The sequence below is a fragment of the Triticum dicoccoides genome, chromosome 6A (genome assembly GCF_002162155.2).
Source record: "Triticum dicoccoides isolate Atlit2015 ecotype Zavitan chromosome 6A, WEW_v2.0, whole genome shotgun sequence".
In the NCBI taxonomy this organism is placed as follows: Eukaryota; Viridiplantae; Streptophyta; class Magnoliopsida; order Poales; family Poaceae; genus Triticum; species Triticum dicoccoides.
The window spans coordinates 9,668,199-9,689,067 of NC_041390.1; the positions used below are offsets into that span (position 1 = coordinate 9,668,199).

At 46.1% G+C, this 20,869-nt stretch overlaps 1 protein-coding gene across 1 annotated transcript in view; it reads left to right on the forward strand.

Moving 5' to 3' along the window:
• Positions 1-224: 224 nt before the first annotated feature.
• Positions 225-20,869, forward strand: part of LOC119315455 (putative ripening-related protein 1) — a 34,996-nt gene continuing 14,351 nt past the window's right edge. Inside the window, exons 1-2 of the mRNA XM_037590083.1 lie at positions 225-520; positions 879-1,148. Of these exons, the coding sequence (XP_037445980.1) occupies positions 225-520; positions 879-1,148 (566 nt within the window). The remainder of the gene's footprint in view (positions 521-878; positions 1,149-20,869) is intronic.

Sequence of the window (20,869 nt, forward strand, 5' to 3'; positions counted from 1 at the left end):
GATACGGGGCTCGTCGGTGACTGTCGGTGCTGCAACGCAACAACGCGTCCACGACCGCGAGCTGCGACACAACAACTCATCGACGACCGTCGTGCTGCTTCGGAACCGTTGTCGGTGCTGTGATGCAACCTTGGTGTCGCTACTGGCGCTACAATCGCCACCGGCTGTGCTGCAATGGAGCGCTCGCCGGTGCCTCCCCTGTGCTCCGATGCAGCACTCGCGCGATGAGTTTCCCGAGTCCCCGGTGCCTCGTTGCAGCATCGCCGTGGCTCAATGCAGCGTCTTCGGTGGCTCTCGAGGGCAAGCTTGGTGCTGCAACGGCGTGGTGCTGCGCGCCGGAGCAGCGGAGCTACACCGCAACACTCCGGCGGGCTGGCGAGCGGAGCTCCAGTGCAACGGAGCATGGTGATGCGCGCAGGGCGGCGGAGCTGCGGTGCAACACTCAGGCGGGGCCGCGGAGCTGTAGTAGAACAGGGCATGGTGATGCACGCAGGGTGGCGATCCGCGTGTCCTGTCGATGGTGATGCGGCTGCACGTTGCAGCGTGATGCGTTGACCGGATCCAATGGATGGCGAGCGTTGGATCCGACGGCCTAGGACCCGAGTGATTTCAGCGGCCAATAAATATATGAAAAATAAATTATATGTGGCATTTTATATCGGGGCAGATTTTGGACAGGCTAGTATGTTTGGAAGAGGAAGTCCACCGTATCTATAAGGTGAAAATAAAAATGGCGAAAATATGTGTTGCACCAGCAAGGAACTGCACCTCTGGTGGTAGGATTATATATGTTATCCCCAAGTTGTACATTTTATTCCTTCTCGTGGTACCATTTTCAAGAACGCATGAATAAGACATGCACGTACGTGGCTCTTTAGCAAGGACAAGGGAAGAAGCCTTGCACTCACCGCGACCACCACGGCCGTCTTGACGCTCAACAGCTTCGAGAAGGGCAAGGACGACGGCGGTCCGTCAGAGTGTGACAACGCCTACCATAGCGACAAGGAGATGGTAGTCGCGCTCTCCACTGGCTGGTTCAAGAACATGGCCCGTTGCGGGCACTGCATCAAGATCACCGCCAATGGCAAGTCTGTGTATACCAAGGTGGTGGACGAGTGTAACTTCATCTATGGCTGCGACGACGACCACAACTACGAGCCGCCTGAAGGAAATATGCCCTAGAGGCAATAATAAAATTATTATTTATTTCCTTATATCATGATAAATGTTTATTATTCATGCTAGAATTGTATTAACCGGAAACATAATACATGTGTGAATACATAGACAAACAAAGTGTCACTAGTATGCCTCTACTTGACTAGCTCATTGATCAAAGATGGTTATGTTTCCTAACCATAGACATGAGTTGTCATTTGATTAACGGGATCACATCATTAGGAGAATGATGTGATTGACTTGACCCATTCTGTTAGCTTAGCACTTGATCATTTAGTTTGTTGCTATTGCTTTCTTCATGACTTATACATGTTCCTATGACTATGAGATTATGCAACTCCCGTTTACCGGAGGAACACTTTGTGTGCTACCAAATGTCACAACGTAACTGGGTGATTATAAAGCTGCTCTACAGGTGTCTCCAAAGGTACTTGTTAGGTTGGCGTATTTCGAGATTAGGATTTGTCACTCCGATTGTCGGAGAGGTATCTCTGGGCCCTCTCGGTAATGCAAATCACCTGCGCCTTGCAAGCATTGCAAGTAATGAGTTAGTTGCGAGGTGATGTATTACGGAACGAGTAAAGAGACTTGCCGGTAACGAGGTTGAACTAGGTATTGAGATGTCGACGATCGAATCTCGGGCAAGTAACATACCGATGACAAAGGGAACAACGTATGTTGTTATGCGGTCTGACCGATAAAGATCTTCATAGAATATGTAGGAGCCAATATGAGCATCCAAGTTCCGCTATTGTTTATTGACCGGACACGTGTCTCGGTCATGTCTACATTGTTCTTGAAACCGTAGGGTCCGCGCGCTTAACGTTACGATGACAGTTTCATTATGAGTTTATATGTTTTGATGTACCGAAGGTTGTTCGGAGTCCCAGATGTGATCACGGACATGACGAGGAGTCTCGAAATGATTGAGACATAAAGATTGATATATTGGAAGCCTATGTTTGGACATCGGAAGTGTACCGGGTGAAATCGGCATTTTACCGGAGTGCCGGGAGGTTACCGGAACCCCCGGTAACCTAATGGGCCTTAATGGGCCTAATGGAGGAAGTAGAGAGGAGGCCAAGGGTCAGCCGCGCACCCCTCCCCCCCAAGTCCGAATTGGACAAGGAGGGGGGCGGCGCTCCCCTTTTTCCTTTCCCCTCTTTCTCTCCTTCGCTAGTAGAAAAGGGGCAACGGTCCAGGCCGGGTCAGCCCATTAGTCCCGGTTCAGTCTAGAACCGGGACCCATGGGGGCATTGGACCCGGTTCCTGAGCTCAGGTGGCCGGCCGGGCCACGTGGGCCATTGGTCCCGGTTCGTCCGGACCTTTTGATCCCGGTTGGTGGGACGAACCGGGACCAATGGCCTCGCTCCTGGCCCACCACCATTGGTCCCAGTTGGTGGCATGAATGTTGGGGAACGTTGCAGAAAACAAAAAATTTCCTACGGTTTCACCAAGATCCATCTATGAGTTCATCTAGCAACGAGTGATCGGATTGCATCTACATACCTTTGTAGATCACGCGCGGAAGCGTTCAAAGAACGGGGATGAGGAAGTCGTACTCGACGTGATCCAAATCACCGGAGATCCTAGCGCCGAACGGACGGCACCTCCGTGTTCAACACACGTACGGTCAGCGTGACGTCTCCTCCTTCTTGATCCAGCAAGGGTGGAGTTGAGGTTGATGAAGATCCAGCAGCACGACAGCGTGGTGGTGGATGCAGCAGTCACCGCAGCAGGGCTTCGCCGTTCTTCTGTGAGAGGGAGAGGTGTAGCAGGGGAGAGGGAGGCACCAAGAGTCAAGGTTGCGGCTGCCCCTCCGTCCCCCCCTTTATATAGGCTCCCCTAGGGGGGCGCCGGCCCTAGGAGATGGGATCTCCTAGAGGGGGCGGCGGCCAAGGGGTGGAGTGCCCCCCAAGCCAGGTGGGGCGCCCCCCCCCTAGGGTTCCCAACCCTAGGCGCATGGGATGGGCCAAAGGGGGCGCACCAGCCCACTATGGGCTGGTTCCCCTCCCCACTTCAGCTCATGGGGCCCTCCGGGATGGGTGGCCCCACTCGGTGGACCCCCGGGACCCTTCCGGTGGTCCTGGTACAATACCGGTGACCCTCGAAACTCTCCCGATGGCCGAAACTGCACTTCCTATATATAATTCTTCACCTCCGGACCATTCCGGAACTCCTCGTGATGTCCGGGATCTCATCCGGGACTCCGAACAACTTTTGGGTTACTGCATATCTCTACAACCCTAGCGTCACCGAACCTTAAGTGTGTAGACCCTACGGGTTCGGGAGACATGTAGACATGACCCAGACGGCTCTCCGGTCAATAACCAACAGCGGGATCTAGATACCCATGTTGGCTCCCACATGCTCCTCGATGATCTCATCGGATGAACCACGATGTCGAGGATTCAAGCAACCCCGTATACAATTCCCTTTGTCAATCGGTATGTTACTTGCCCGAGATTCGATCGTCGGTATCCCAATACCTCGTTCAATCTCGTTACCGGCAAGTCACTTTACTCGTACCGTAATGCATGATCCCGTGACCAGACACTTGGTCACTTTGAGCTCATTTTGATGATGCATTACCGAGTGGGCCCAGAGATACCTCTCCGTTATACGGAGTGACAAATCCCAGTCTTGATCCGTGTCAACCCAACAGACACTTTCGGAGATACCCGTAGTATACCTTTATAGTCACCCAGTTACGTTGTGACGTTTGGTACACCCAAAGCACTCCTACGGCATCCGGGAATTACACGATCTCATGGTCTAAGGAAAAGATACTTGACATTGGAAAAACTCTAGCAAACGAACTATACGATCTTGTGCTATGTTTAGGATTGGGTCTTGTCCATCACATCATTCTCCTAATGATGTGATCTCGTTATCAATGACATCCAATGTCCATAGTCAGGAAACCATGACTATATGTTGATCAACGAGCTAGTCAACTAGAGGCTTACTAGGGACATGTTGGTGTCTATGTATTCACACATGTATTATGATTTCCGGATAACACAATTATAGCATGAATAAAAAACAATTATCATGAACAAGGAAATATAATAATAATCCTTTTATTATTGCCTCTAGGGCATATTTCCAACAGTCTCCCACTTGCACTAGAGTCAATAATCTAGTTACATTGTGATGAATCGAACACCCACGGAATTCTGGTGTTGATCATGTTTTGCTCTAGGGAGAGGTTTAGTCAACGGATCTGCTACATTCAGGTCCGTATGTACTTTACAAATATCTATGTCTCCATCTTGAACATTTTCACGAATGGAGTTGAAGCGACGCTTGATGTGCCTGGTCTTCTTGTGAAACCTGGGCTCCTTGGCAAGTGCAATAGCTCCAGTGTTGTCACAAAAGAGTTTGATCGGCCCCGACGCATTGGGTATGACTCCTAGGTCGGTGATGAACTGTTGGGGAACGTAGTAATTTCAAAATTTCCTATGCACACGCAAGATCATGGTGATGCACAACAACGAGAGGGGAGAGTGTTGTCTATGTACCAACGCAGACCGACTGCGGAAGCGATCACACAACATAGAGGAAGTAGTCGTACGTTTTCCCGATCCGACCGATCCAAGCACCGTTACTCCGGCACCTCCGAGTTCTTAACACACGTACAGCTCGATGACGATCCCCGGGCTACGATCCAGCAAAGCGTCGGGGAAGAGTTCCGTCAGCACGACGGCGTGGTGATGAACTTGATGTACTACCGTCGCAGGGCTTCGCCTAAGCACCGCTACAATATGATCGAGGTGGAATATGGTGGCAGGGGGCACCGCACACGGCTATGGAACGATCATGGGGATCAATTGTGTGTCTAGAGGTGCCCCCTGCCCCTGTATATAAAGGAGCAAGGGGGGAGAGGTGCGGCCAGCCTTGGGGCGCGTCAGGAGGAGTCCTACTCCCTCTGGGAGTAGGATTCCCCCCCCCCCCCCAATCCTAGTTGGAATAGGAATCCTCAAGGGGGGAAAGAGAGAGAGGGGGGCCGGCCACCTCTCCTAGTCCTAATAGGACTAGGGGAGGGGGGAGGCGCGCGGCCACCTTGGGCTGCCCCTTTCTCCTTTCCACTAAGGCCCATGAAGGCCCATATGGCTTCCGGGGAGTTCCGGTAACCTCCCGGTACTCCGGAAAAATCCCGGTTTCACCCGGAACACTTCCGATATCCAAACATAGGCTTCCAATATATCAATATTTATGTCTCGACCATTTCGAGACTCCTCGTCATGTCCGTGATCATATCCGGGACTCTGAACAACCTTCGGTACATCAAAATGCATAAACTCATAATAACTGTCATCGTAACGCTAAGCGTGCGGACCCTACGGTTCGAGAACAATGTAGACATGACCGAGACACATCTCCGGTCAATAACCAATAGCGGGACCTGGATGCCAATATTGGCTCCTACATATTCTACGAAGATCTTTATCGGTCAGACCACATAACAACATACGTTGTTCCCTTTGTCATCGGTATGTTACTTGCCCGAGATTTGATCGTCGGTATCCAATACCTAGTTCAATCTCGTTACCGGCAAGTCTCTTTACTCGTTCCGTAATACATCATCTCACAACTAACATATTAGTTGTAATGCTTGCAAGGCTTATGTGATGTGCATTACCGAGAGGGCCCCAAAGATACCTCTCCGACAATCGGAGTGAGAAATCCTAATCTCGAAATACGCCAACCCAACATCTACCTTTGGAGACACCTGTAGAGCTCCTTTATAATCACCCATTTACGTTGTGACGTTTGGTAGCACACAAAGTGTTCCTCCGGTAAACGGGGGTTGCATAATCTCATAGTCATAGGAACATGTATAAGTCATGAAGAAAAGCAATAGCAACATACTAAATGATCGGGTGCTAAGCTAATGAAATGGGTCATGTCAATCAGATCATTCAACTAATGATGTGACCTCGTTAATCAAATAACAACTCTTTGTTCATGGTTAGGAAACATAACCATCTTTGATTAACGAGCTAGTCAAGTAGAGGCATACTAGTGACACTCTGTTTGTCTATGTATTCACACATGTATTATGTTTCCGGTTAATACAATTCTAGCATGAATAATAAACATTTATCATGATATAAGGAAATAAATAATAACTTTATTATTGCCTCTAGGGCATATTTCCTTCAGTCTCCCACTTGCACTAGAGTCAATAATCTAGATTACACTGTAATGATTCTAACACCCATGGAGCTTTGGTGCTGATCATGTTTTGCTCGTGGAAGAGGCTTAGTCAATGGGTCTGCAACATTCAGATCCATATGTATCTTGCAAATCTCTATGTCTCCCACCTGGACTAGATCCCGGATGGAATTGAAGCGTCTCTTGATGTGTTTGGTCCTTTTGTGAAATCTGGATTCCTTTGCCAAGGCAATTGCACCAGTATTGTCACAACAGATTTTCATTGGACCCGATGCACTAGGTATGACACCTAGATCGGATATGAACTCCTTCATCCAGACTCCTTCGTTCGCTGCTTCCGAAGCAGCTATGTACTCCGCTTCACATGTAGATCCCGCTACGACGCTTTGTTTAGAACTGCACCAACTGACAGCTCCACCGTTTAATGTAAATACGTATCCGGTTTGCGATTTAGAATCGTCTGGATCAGTGTCAAAGCTTGCATCAACGTAACCTTTTACGGTGAGCTCTTTGTCACCTCCATATACGAGAAACATATCCTTAGTCCTTTTTAGGTATTTCAGGATGTTCTTGACCGCTGTCCAGTGATCCACTCCTGGATTACTTTGGTACCTCCCTGCTAAACTTATAGCAAGGCACACATCAAGTCTGGTACACAGCATTGCATACATGATAGAGCCTATGGCTGAAGCATAGGGAACATCTTTCATTTTCTCTCTATCTTCTGCAGTGGTCGGGCATTGAGTCTGACTCAACTTCACACCTTGTAACACAGGCAAGAACCCTTTCTTTGCTTGATCCATTTTGAACTTCTTCAAAATCTTGTCAAGGTATGTGCTTTGTGAAAGTCCAATTAAGCGACTTGATCTATCTCTATAGATCTTTATGCCTAATATGTAAGCAGCTTCACCGAGGTCTTTCATTGAAGAACTCTTATTCAAGTATCCCTTTATGCTATCCAGAAATTCTATATCATTTCCAATCAGCAATATGTCATCCACATATAATATCAGAAATGCTACAGAGCTCCCACTCACTTTCTTGTAAATACAGGCTTCTCCGAAAGTCTGTATAAAACCAAATGCTTTGATCACACTATCAAAACGTTTATTCCAACTCCGAGAGGCTTGCACCAGTCCATAAATGGATCGCTGGAGCTTGCACACTTTGTTAGCTCCCTTTGGATCGACAAAACCTTCCGGTTGCATCATATACAACTCTTCTTCCAGAAATCCATTCAGGAATGCAGTTTTGACATCCATCTGCCAAACTTCATAATCATAAAATGCGGCAATTGCTAACATGATTCGGACAGACTTAAGCATCGCTACGGGTGAGAAGGTCTCATCGTAGTCAACCCCTTGAACTTGTCGAAAACCTTTTGCGACAAGTCGAGCTTTGTAGACAGTAACATTACCATCAGCGTCAGTCTTCTTCTTGAAGATCCATTTATTCTCAATTGCTTGCCGATCATCGGGCAAGTCAACCAAAGTCCATACTTTGTTCTCATACATGGATCCCATCTCAGATTTCATGGCTTCAAGCCACTTTGCGGAATCTGGGCTCACCGTCGCTTCTTCATAGTACGTAGGTTCATCATGATCTAGTAGCTTGATTTCCAGAACAGGATTACCGTACCACTCTGGCGCGGATCTTACTCTGGTTGATCTACGAGGTTCAGTAGTATCTTGATCTGAAGTTTCATGATCATCATCATTAGCTTCCTCACTTATTGGTGTAGGTGTCGCAGAAACAGTTTTCTGTGATGTACTACTTTCCAATAAAGGAGCAGGTACAGTTACCTCGTCAAGTTCTACTTTCCTCCCACTCACTTCTTTCGAGAGAAACTCCTTCTCTAGAAAGAATCCATTCTTAGCAATGAATGTCTTGCCTTCGGATCTGTGATAGAAGGTGTACCCAACAGTCTCCTTTGGGTATCCTATGAAGACACATTTCTCCGATTTGGGTTCGAGCTTATCAGGTTGAAGCTTTTTCACATAAGCATCGCAGCCCCAAACTTTATGAAACGACAACTTTGGTTTCTTGCCAAACCACAGTTCATAAGGCGTCGTCTCAACGGATTTTGATGGTGCCCTATTTAACGTGAATGCGGCCGTCTCTAAAGCATAACCCCAAAACGATAGCGGTAAATCAGTAAGAGACATCATAGATCGCACCATATCTAGTAAAGTACAATTACGACGTTCGGACACACCATTACGCTGTGGTGTTCCGGGTGGCATGAGTTGCGAAACTATTCCATAATTTTTCAAATGTACACCAAACTCATAGCTCAAATATTCTCCTCCACGATCAGATCGTAGAAACTTTATTTTCTTGTTACGATGATTTTCAACTTCACTCTGAAATTCTTTGAACTTTTCAAATGTTTCAGATTTATGTTTCATTAAGTAGATATACCCATATCTGCTTAAGTCATCTGTGAAGGTGAGAAAATAACGATATCCGCCACGAGCCTCAATATTCATCGGACCACATACATCGATATGTATGATTTCCAACAAATCTGTTGCTCTCTCCATAGTACCGGAGAACGGTGTTTTACTCATCTTGCCCATGAGGCACGGTTCGCAAGTACCAAGTGATTCATAATCAAGTGGCTCCAAAAGTCCATCAGTATGGAGTTTCTTCATGCACTTTACACCGATATGACCTAAACGACAGTGCCACAAATAAGTTGCACTTTCATTATCAACTCTGTATCTTTTGGCTTCAACATTATGAATATGTGTATCACTACTATCGAGATTCATCAAAAACAGACCACTCTCCAAAGGTGCATGACCATAAAAGATATTACTCATATAAATAGAACAACCCTTATTCTCTGATTTAAATGAATAACCGTCTCGCATCAAACAAGATCCAGATATAATGTTCATGCTCAACGCTGGCACCAAATAACAATTATTTAGGTCTCATATTAATCCCGAAGGTAGATGTAGAGGTAGTGTGCCGACCGCGATCACATCGACTTTGGAACCGTTTCCCACGCGCATCGTCACCTCGTCCTTTGCCAGTGCCCGCTTATTCCGTAGTCCCTGTTTCGAGTTGCAAATATTAGCAACAGAACCAGTATCAAATACCCAGGTGCTACTGCGAGCTCTAGTAAGGTACACATCAATAACATGTATATCACATATACCGTTGTTCACCTTGCCATCCTTCTTATCCGCCAAATACTTGGGGCAGTTCCGCTTCCAGTGACCAGTCTACTTGCAGTAGAAGCACTCAGTTTCAGGCTTAGGTCCAGACTTGGGTTTCTTCTCCTGAGCAGCAACTTGCTTGTTGTTCTTCTTGAAGTTCCCCTTCTTCTTCCCTTTGCCCTTTTTCTTGAAACTAGTGGTCTTGTTAACGATCAACACTTGATGCTCCTTCTTGATTTCTACCTCCGCAGCTTTCAGCATTGCGAAGAGCTCGGGAATAGTCTTGTTCATCCCTTGCATATTATAGTTCATCACGAAGCTCTTGTAGCTTGGTGGCAGTGATTGGAGAATTCTGTCAATGACGCAATCATCCGGAAGATTAACTCCCAATTGAATCAAGTGATTATTATACCCAGACATTTTGAGTATATGCTCACTGACAGAACTGTTCTCCTCCATCTTGCATCTATAGAACTTATTGGAGACTTCATATCTCTCAATCCGGGCATTTGCTTGAAATATTAACTTCAACTCCTGGAACATCTCATATGCTCCATGACGTTCAAAACGTCGTTGAAGTCCCGATTCTAAGCCGTAAAGCATGGCACACTGAACTATCGAGTAGTCATCAGCTTTGCTCTGCCAGACGTTCGGACACACCATTACGCTGAGGTGTTCCAGGCGGCGTGAGTTGTGAAACTATTCCACATTTTCTTAAGTGTGTGCCAAATTCGTGACTCAAGTATTCTCCTCCATGATCTGATCGCAAAAACTTGATTTTCTGTCACGTTGATTCTCAACCTCACTCTGAAATTCCTTGAACTTTTCAAAGGTTTCAGACTTGTGTTTCATTAAGTATACATACCCATATCTACTCAAGTCATCAGTGAGGGTGAGAACATAACGATAGCCACCGCGAGCCTCAACACTCATTGGACCGCACACATCAGTATGTATGATTTCCAATAAGTTGGTTGCTCGCTCCATTGTTCCTGAGAACGGAGTCTTGGTCATTTTACCCATGAGGCATGATTCGCACGTGTCAAATGATTCGTAATCAAGAGACTCTAAAAGTCCATGTGCATGGAGCTTCTTCATGCGTTTGACACCTATGTGACCAAGGCGGCAGTGCCACAAGTATGTGGGACTATCGTTATCAACCTTACATCTTTTGGTACTCACACTATGAATATGTGTAGCATTACGCTCGAGATTCATTAAGAATAAACCATTCACCATCGGAGCATGACCATAAAACATATCTCTCATATAAATAGAACAACCATTATTCTCGGATTTAAATGAGTAGCCATCTCGTATTAAACAAGATCCTAATACAATGTTCATGCTCAAACTTGACACTAAATAACAATTATTGAGGTTCAAAACTAATCCCGTAGGTAAATGTAGAGGTAGCGTGCCGACGGCGATCACATCGACCTTGGAACCATTCCCGACGCGCATCGTCACCTCGTCCTTCGCCAGTCTCCGCTTATTCCGCAGCTCCTGCTTTGAGTTACAAATGTGAGCAACTGCACCGGTATCAAATACCCAGGAGCTACTACGAGTACTGGTAAGGTACACATCAATTACATGTATATCACATATACCTTTCGTTTTGCCGGCCTTCTTGTCCGCTAAGTATTTGAGGCAGTTCCGCTTCCAGTGACCACTTTCCTTGCAATAAAAGCACTCAGTCTCGGGCTTGGGTCCATTCTTTGGCTTCTTCCCGGCAGCTTGCTTAGCGGGCGCGGCAACTCCCTTGCCATCCTTCTTGAAGTTCTTCTTACCCTTGCCCTTTTTGAACTTAGTGGTTTTATTCACCATCAACACTTGATGTTCCTTTTTGACGTCTACCTCTGCTGATTTCTGCATTGCAAATACTTCAGGAATGGTCTTTTGGATCCCCTGCATATTGAAGTTCATCACAAAGCTCTTGTAGCTCGGTGGAAGCGACTGAAGGATTCTGTCAATGACCGCGTCATCCGGGAGATTAACTCCCAGCTGAGTCAAGCGGTTATGTAACCCAGACATAGTAAGTATGTGCTCACTGACAGAACTGTTTTCCTCCATCTTACAGCTGAAGAACTTGTCGGAGACTTCATATCTCTCGACCGGGGCATGAGCTTGAAAAACCATTTTCAGCTCTTCGAACATCTCATATGCTCAGTGTCTCTCAAAACGCTATTGGAGCCCCGGTTCTAAGCTGTAAAGCATGCCGCACTGAACGAGGGAGTAATCATCGGTACGTGTCTGCCAAGCGTTCATAACATCTTGTTCTGCAGGAAGAACAGGTGCTTCACCTAGCGGTGCTTGTAGGACATAATCTTTCTTGGCAGCTATGAGGATGATCCTCAGGTTCCGGACCCAGTCCGTATAGTTGCTGCCATCGTCTTTCAGCTTGGTTTTCTCTAGGAACGCGTTGAAGTTGAGGACAATGATGGCCATTTGATCTACAATACATGTTGTAAATATTTTAGACTAAGTTCATGATAATTAAGTTTATCTAAATCAAATTATTCAATGAACTCCCACTCAGATAGACATCCCTCCAGTCATCTAAGTATAACATGATCCGAGTTAACTAGGCCGTGTCCGATCATCACGTGAGACGGACTAGTCAACATCGGTGAACATCTTCATGTTGATTGTATCTTCTATATATACGACTCATGCTCGACCTTTCGGTCTTCTGTGTTTCGAGGCCATGTCTGTACATGCTAGGATCGTCAAGTCAACCTAAGTGTTTGCATGTGTAAATCTGTCTTACACCCGTTGTATGTGAACGTTGGAATCTATCACACCCGATCATCACGTGGTGCTTCGAAACAACGAACTGTCGCAATGGTGCACAGTTAGGGGGAACACTTTCTTGAAATTATTATGAGGGATCATCTTATTTACTACCGTCGTTCTAAGTAAACAAGATGCAATAAACATGATAAACATCACATGCAATCAAATAATAATAGTGACATGATATGGCCAATATCACATAGCTCCTTTGATCTCCATCTTGGGGCTCCATGATCATCTTGTCACTGGCATGACACCATGATCTCCATCATCATGATCTCCATCATCGTTTCTCCATGAAGTTGCTCGCCAACTATTACTTCTACTACTATGGCTAACACGTTTAGCAATAAAGTAAAGTAATTTACATGGCGTTTCTCAATGACACGCAGGTCATACAAAAAATAAAGACAACTCCTATGGCTCCTGCCGGTTGTCATACTCATCGACATGCAAGTCGTGATTCCTATTACAATAGCATGAACATCTCATACATCACATATATATCATTCATCATTCATCACAACTTTGGCCATATCACATCACAAAACACTTGCTGCAAAAACAAGTTAGACGTCCTCTAATTGTTGTTGCAAGTTTTACGTGGCTGCAATAGGGTTCTAGCAAGAACGTTTTCTTACCTACGTGAAAGCCACAACGTGATTTGTCAACTTCTATTTACCCTTCATAAGGACCCTTTTCATCGAATCCGCTCCAACTAAAGTGGGAGAGACAGACACCCGCCAGCCACCTTATGCAACTAGTGCATGTCAGTCGGTGGAACCGGTCTCACGTAAGCGTACGTGTAAGGTTGGTCCAGGCCGCTTCATCCCACAATACTGCTGAAGCAAAATAAGACTAGTAGCGGCAAGAAAGTTGACAACATCTACGCCCACAACAAATTGTGTTCTACTCGTGCAAAGAGAACTACGCATAGACCTAGCTCATGATGCCACTGTTGGGGAACGTTGCAGAAAACAAAAATTTTCCTACGGTTTCACCAAGATCCATCTATGAGTTCATCTAGCAACGAGTGATCGGATTGCATCTACATACCTTTGTAGATCACGCGCGGAAGCGTTCAAAGAACGGGCATGAGGAAGTCGTACTCGACGTGATCCAAATCACCGGAGATCCTAGCACCGAACGGACGACACCTCCATGTTCAACACAAGTACGGTCAGCGTGACGTCTCCTCCTTCTTGATCCAGCAAGGGTGGAGGAGAGGTTGATGAAGATCCAGCAGCACGACGGCGTGGTGGTGGATGCAGCAGTCACCGTAGCAGGGCTTCATCGTTCTTTTGCGAGAGGGAGAGGTGTAGCAGGGGAGAGGGAGGCGCCAAGAGTCAGGGTTGCGGCTGCCCCTCCCTCCCCCCTTTATATAGGCTCCCCTAGGGGGGGCACCGTCCCTAGGAGATGGGATCTCCTAGGGGGGCGGCGGCCAAGGGGTGGAGTGCCCCCCAAGCCAGGTGGGGCGCCCCCCCACCCTAGGGTTCCCTACCCTAGGGGCATGGGGTGGGCCAAAGGGGGCGCACCAGCCCACTATGGGCTGGTTCCCCTCCCCACTTCAGCCCATGGGGCCCTCCGGGATGGGTGGCCCCACCCGGTGGACCCCCAGGACCCTTTCGGTAGTCCCGGTACAATACCGGTGACCCCCGAAACTCTCCCGATGGCCAAAACTACACTTCCTATATATAATTCTTCACCTCCGGACCATTCCGGAACTCCTCGTGACGTCCGGGATCTCATCCGGGACTCCAAACAACTTTTGGGTTACTGCATATCTCTACAACCCTAGCGTCACCAAACCATAAGTGTGTAGACCCTACGGGTTCGGGAGACATGTAGACATGACCGAGACGGCTCTCCGGTCAATAACCAACAGCGGGATCTGGATACCCATGTTGGCTCCCACATGCTCCTCGATGATCTCATCGGATGAACCACGATGTCGAGGATTCAAGCAACCCCGTATATAATTCCCTTTGTCAATCGGTACGTTACTTGCCCGAGATTCGATCGTCGGTATCCCAATACCTCGTTCAGTCTCGTTACCGGCAAGTCACTTTACTCGTACCGTAATGCATGATCCCGTGACCAAACACTTGGTCACTTTGAGCTCATTTTGATGATGCATTACCGAGTGGGCCCAGAGATACCTCTCGTTATACAGAGTGACAAATCCCAGTCTTGATCCGTGTCAACCCAACAGACACTTTCGGAGATACCCGTAGTATACCTTTATAGTCACCCAGTTACGTTGTGACGTTTGGTACACCCAAAGCACTCCTACGGCATCCGGGAATTACACGATCTCATGGTCTAAGGAAAAGATACTTGACATTGGAAAAACTCTAGCAAACGAACTATATGATCTTGTGCTATGTTTAGGATTGGGTCTTGTCCGTCACATCATTCTCCTAATGATGTGATCTCGTTATCAATGACATCCAATGTCCATAGTCAGGAAACCATGACTATCTGTTGATCAATGAGCTAATCAACTAGAGGCTTACTAGGGACATGTTGGTGTCTATGTATTCACACATGTATTACTATTTCTGGATAACACAATTATAGCATGAATAAAAAACAATTATCATGAACAAGGAAATATAATAATAATCCTTTTATTATTGCCTCTAGGGCATATTTCCAACAATGAACCGGGTCCAAAGGCTCCCCTTTAGTCCCGGTTCATGCCACCAACCGGGACCAATGAGGTGCCTATATATACCCCCTCGCGTAAGAGCAAAGCACACTGCTTTGTTTTTTTCTGGCCGAGGGGGAGAGGGCTTGGTGGTGCCCTAGCTCACCTCCTATGCACACAAGGTGTTCGATGGAATGCCCGAGCCACACTACTTAAGCTTTCTCCTCTCCAAGCTCGACCTTCAAGCTCCATTTTCGTCAATATTTTTCTAGGTTTAGCGGTCCGTCACGCCCCGTCCCCGTCTTCACCGCCGTCGATCACCCGCGCTGAGCTCATCGCCGGCACCACCGTGTTGAGCCTCTTGTTCTTATCTTCTTTTTGAAAGGAAAAAATATTCTTACTTGTATGTTTACATAGATACTTGTATTATTTTCTTACTTTTATTATTGCATCTTATATAGTGCGATGCTTTTGGTATCCGCCCCCGTCGGCCCTTGTCCTGTCTATGATTCGGAGGTGGTATATATATTATCTTTATAACTATTGGTTCATTTATTGTTTATGAAAATTATGCCGACCAACGTGACATAGATTTTATTCATGTAGGATGTATGTGAATCGGAAATTCCAACTGACCCTATTGTCGAGAGGTTAAATTTAGTTGAAGAAGAAAACAATTTGTTGAAGAAAAAAATAAAAAAATTGAGGAGGAGAAGATGATATTGGAGTTGCATGTTGTGGATGTCGTCGATGATCACAAGATCAAGATGGATACAATGCGCTTGAAGATTAGAAAGATTAAAAAATATGCCATTCATACCGAGGCTTGGTATCATTATGCCGTTGGATCAATTGTTACCTTGGTTGCGATTATGATCGCATTTGTTTTCACATTGAAATGTTTTACATAGTTTCAATGTATGGTTTAATTAATTAATGGTCTGGAGAGCTATATGTTGTTAGATGAGAACTATGTATGTACTTTGGTTTTAATGTGATGATGAACTTCTATTAATTTGGACACTTAATTATATATAACGCACGTAGATGAACCGGCAATGGATGTACGGTGACAGACATACCTCTGAGTACATTAAGGGCGTGCATGAGTTTCTCGATGCGGCTGAGGCAAACAAGCAGAATGGTTTTATGTGTTGTCCATGCACTGAATGTGGGAATATGAGGTCTTACTCTAACCGGAAAATCCTTCACTCCCACCTGCTTTACAAGGGTTTCATGCCACACTACATGTTTGGATGAGGCACGGAGAAATATGGGTTATGATGGAAGACGACGAAGAAGAAGAGTACGATGACAACTATGTGCCCCCTGAATACGGTGATGCTGCAACGGGGGGGGGGGGTGGTGAAGATCAAGAGGAACCAGACAATGTGCCCAATGATGCTGCAACGGGTGAAGCTGCTAAAGATCAAGAGGAACTAGACGATGTGCCCGATGATGATGATCTCCGCCGGGTCATTGTCGATGCAAGGACGCAATGCGGAAGTCAAAAGGAGAAGCTGAAGTTCGTCGCATGTTAGAGGATCACAAAAAAGGGTTGTACCCCAATTGCGAAGATGGCAACACAAAGCTCGGTACCATACTGGAATTGCTGCAGTGGAAGGCAGAGAATGCTGTGGCTAACAAAGGATTTGAGAAGCTACTGAAAATATTGAAGAAGAAGCTTCCAAAGGATAACAAATTGCCCGACAGTACATACGCATCAAAGAAGGTCATATGCCCTCTAGGATTGGAGGTGGAGAAGATACATGCATGCCCTAATGACTGCATCCTCTACCGCGGTGCATACAAGGATCTGAACGCATGCCCGGTATGCGGTGCATTGCGGTACAAGATCAGACGAGATGACCCTGGTGATGTTGATGGCGAGCCCCCCAGGAAGAGGGTTCCTGCGAAGGTGATGTGGTATGCTCTTATAATACCACGGTTGAAACGTCTGTTCAGAAACGAAGAGCATGCCAAGTTGATGCGATGGCACAGTGAGGACCGGAAGAAAGACGGGAAGTTGAGAGCACCCGCTGACGGGTCGCAGTGGAGAAAAATCGAGAGAAAGTACTGGGATGAGTTTGCAAAGGACCCAAGGAATGTATGGTTTGCTTTAAGCGCGGATGACATTAATCCTTTCGGGGAGCAGAGCAGCAATCACAGCACCTTGCCCGTGACTCTATGTATGTATAACCTTCCTCCTTGGATGTGCATGAAGCGGAAGTTCATTATGATGCCAGTTCTCATCCAAGGCCCTAAGCAACCCGGCAACGACATTGATGTGTACCTAAGGCCATTAGTTGAAGAACTTTTACAGCTGTGGAATGGAAACGGTGTACGTACGTGGGATGAGCACAGATAGGAGGAATTTAACCTAAAGGCGTTGCTGTTCGTGACCATCAACGATTGGCCCGCTCTCAGTAACCTTTCAGGACAGACGAACAAAGGATACCATGCATGCACGCACTGTTTAGATGACACTGAAAGTATATTCCTAGACAAATGCAGGAAGAATGTGTACCTGGGCCATCGTCAATTTATTCTGACCAACCATCAATGTCCAAAGAAAGGCAAGCATTTCAAAGGCGAGGTAGATCACCGGAAGAAGCCCGCCATGCGTACCGGTGATCACGTACTTGCTATGGTCAATGATTTACACGTAATCTTTGGAAAGGGTCCCGGCGGACTAGCTGTTCCGAATGACGCTGAGGGACACGCACCCATGTGGAAGAAGAAATCTATATTTTGGGACCTGCCCTACTGGAAAGACCTAGAGGTCCGCTCTTCAATCGACGTGATGCACGTGACGAAGAACCTTTGCGTGCACCTGCTAGGCTTCTTGGGCGTGTATGGGAAGACAAAAGATACACCTGAGGCACGGGAGGACCTGCAACGTTTGCACGAAAAAGACGGCATACCTCCGAAGCAGTATAAAGGTCCTACCAGCTATGCTCTTACGAAAGAAGAGAAAGAAATCTTCTTTGAATGCCTACTCAGTATAAAGGTCACGACTGGCTTCTCGTCGAATATAAAGGGAATAATAAATATGCCAGAGAAAAAGTTTCAGAATCTAAAGTCTCATGACTGCCACGTGATTATGACGCAGCTGCTTCTGGTTGCATTGAGGGGGCTTCTACCGGAAAACGTCCGATTAGCCATTGTGAAGCTATGTGCATTCCTCAATGCAATCTCTCAGAAGGTGATCGATCCAGAAATTGTACCAAGGCTAAGGAGTGATGTGGTGCAATGTCTTGTCAGTTTCGAGCTGGTGTTCCCACCATCCTTCTTCAATATCATGACGCACATCCTAGTTCATCTAGTCGACGAGATTGTCATCCTGGGGCCTGTATTTCTACACAATATGTTCCCCTTTGAGAGGTTCATGGGAGTCCTAAAGAAATATGTCCGTAACTGTGCTAGGCCAGAAGGAAGCATCTCCATGGGCCATCAAACAGAGGATGTTATCGGGTTTTGTGTTGACTTCATTCCTGGCCTTAAGAAGATAGGTCTCCCTAAATCGCGGTATGAGGGGAGACTAACTGGAAAAGGCACTCTTGGAAGTGACTCAATAATATGCAGGGACGGATATTCTTGGTCTCAAGCACACTACACAGTTCTACAGAACTCTACATTGGTGACCCCGTATGTCGATGAACACAAGAACAGTCTGCGCTCCAAACACCCGGAGCAGTGCGACGACTGGATTACATGTGAACACATCAGGACTTTCAACAGTTGGTTGGAAACATGTCTCAGAGGTGACAATACTGTTTGTGATGAGCTGTACTTGTTGTCCACGCGACCATCTTTGACTGTATTGACTTACAAAGGATACGAGATAAATGAGAATACATTTTACACGATCGCCCAAGATCAAAAGAGCACCAACCGAAACAGCGGTGTCCGCTTTGATGCAGGAACCGAGAGCGGAAAGGACACATATTATGGTTACATAGTGGACATATGGGAACTTGACTACGGACATGATTTTAAGGTCCCTTTGTTTAAGTGCAAATGGGTCAATCTGTCAGGAGGCGGGGTACAGGTAGACCCATAGTACGGAATGACAACAGTGGATCTGAAAAATCTTGGGTACACTGACGAACCGTCTGTTCTATTGCCAATGATGTGGCACAGGTTATCCATGTGAAGGACATGTCTACCAAACCGAGAAAAAGAAAAGATAAGGAAGCGAATACAGCATACGATGAGCCAAAGCGCCACATAGTTCTTTCAGGAAAAAGGGATATCCTGGGAGTGGAGGGCAAGACAGACAAGTCTGAAGATTATGAAAAGTTTCATGAAATTCCTCCCTTCAATATCAAGGCTGACCCAAGCATCCTGATAAACGATGAAGATTATCCATGGTTACAGCGCAATAAGCAAATGACACAAGCGAAGAAAAAGTGAAGACTTTCTCCCGCAACTATTATAATGATACCATGCCAACTTTGTAACACACGAGTATGCTATGCCAACTTTTTCAGAGTTCATTTGAAAACTATGAATTTAGGTCGAATTTTCTCTATAGGTGCATGTATGTTTATTTTTTAGTAAAGTTAATCACAAACTTGTGATCCACACAAATTTCAAAGAATTCAACTTTTAACTATTCAAATTTGAAAACTAATGGCACTAACAGAAAGTTTATAATTTTGCTGGCCTAAAAGCAAAAAGAATTAAAAAATAAAGCAAAAAACAAAAGAAAATAAATAATACAGAAAACAAAACAAAAAAACTGAAAAAAATAAAAATAGCAACAATAAGTATTTTGTTGTAAGTAGAAACAAAATAAAATAAATAAAGCAACAAAGAAAACAAAAAGCTAAAAAAGTATTTTCAAATTTGAAAACCAATGGCACTAACAGAAAGTTTATAATTTTTCTAAAACTAAGAGGAAAAAGAATTAAAAAATAAAGCAAAAAACAAAAGAAAATAAATAATGCAGAAAACAAAACAAAAAAACTGGAAAAAAATAAAAATAGCAACAATAAGTAAAGAAAACAAAAAAACTGTTTTCAAATTTGAAAACTAATGGCACTAACAGAAAGTTTATATTTTTTCTAAAACTAAAAGCAAAAAGAATTAAAAAAATAAAGCAAAAAACAAAAGAAAATAAATAATGCAGAAAACAAAACAAAAAAACTGGAAAAAAAATTAAAAATAGCAACAATAAGTAAAGAAAATTAAAAAAGTGCCTCCTACTGAGGCCCCACGGCCTGAATACGACTAGAAACCCTAACATGGGCCAGGATTCAGGCCCGCAGGAGACCCAGTAGGCCCACAGGCATAGAAAGTGGATTTAGGCCCGTAAGCCTATAGTAGAGAGGAGCTCGAAGTGGTCGGCTCGGCAGAGCTTATAAACCACTCCAAGCCCCTCTCGGCTAGCGAGGTGGGACTAAACATCCCACCGCACTGCGCCAGTTCTAGCACACAACCTTTGGTCCCAGTTGGTGCCAGCAACCGGGACTAAAAGGGTGTATTGGTCACGGTTCGTGGCACCAACCGGGACCAATACCCCCCTTTAGTCCCGGTTGGTGCCACCAACCGGGACCAAAGGCCTCTTTTCAGCAGCCCAAAGGGCGGGAAGCGGCGGCCTTTGGTCCCGGTTTGTGCCACGAACCGGGACCAAAGCCTTTGCTATATAAGCAACACTTGGGAAATTTTTAGATTTCCCTCGCCAGTTGCCCCCGACGATGCCGACCTCCTCGACACCGCCAGGCTACCCGTGCTCGCCGTCGCCGTCCACGTCGCCCCGCGCCCCTGCCCTGTGCTCGCTGTCACCGCCCGCTCCTCATCGTCGTCGCCCTGCCCTTGCCCCGTCCCGCCCCCGCGCGCTGGCGCCCTCGCCGCCCCCGCCGTCGCCTCGAGCTCCCCTGCTGGCGCGCGC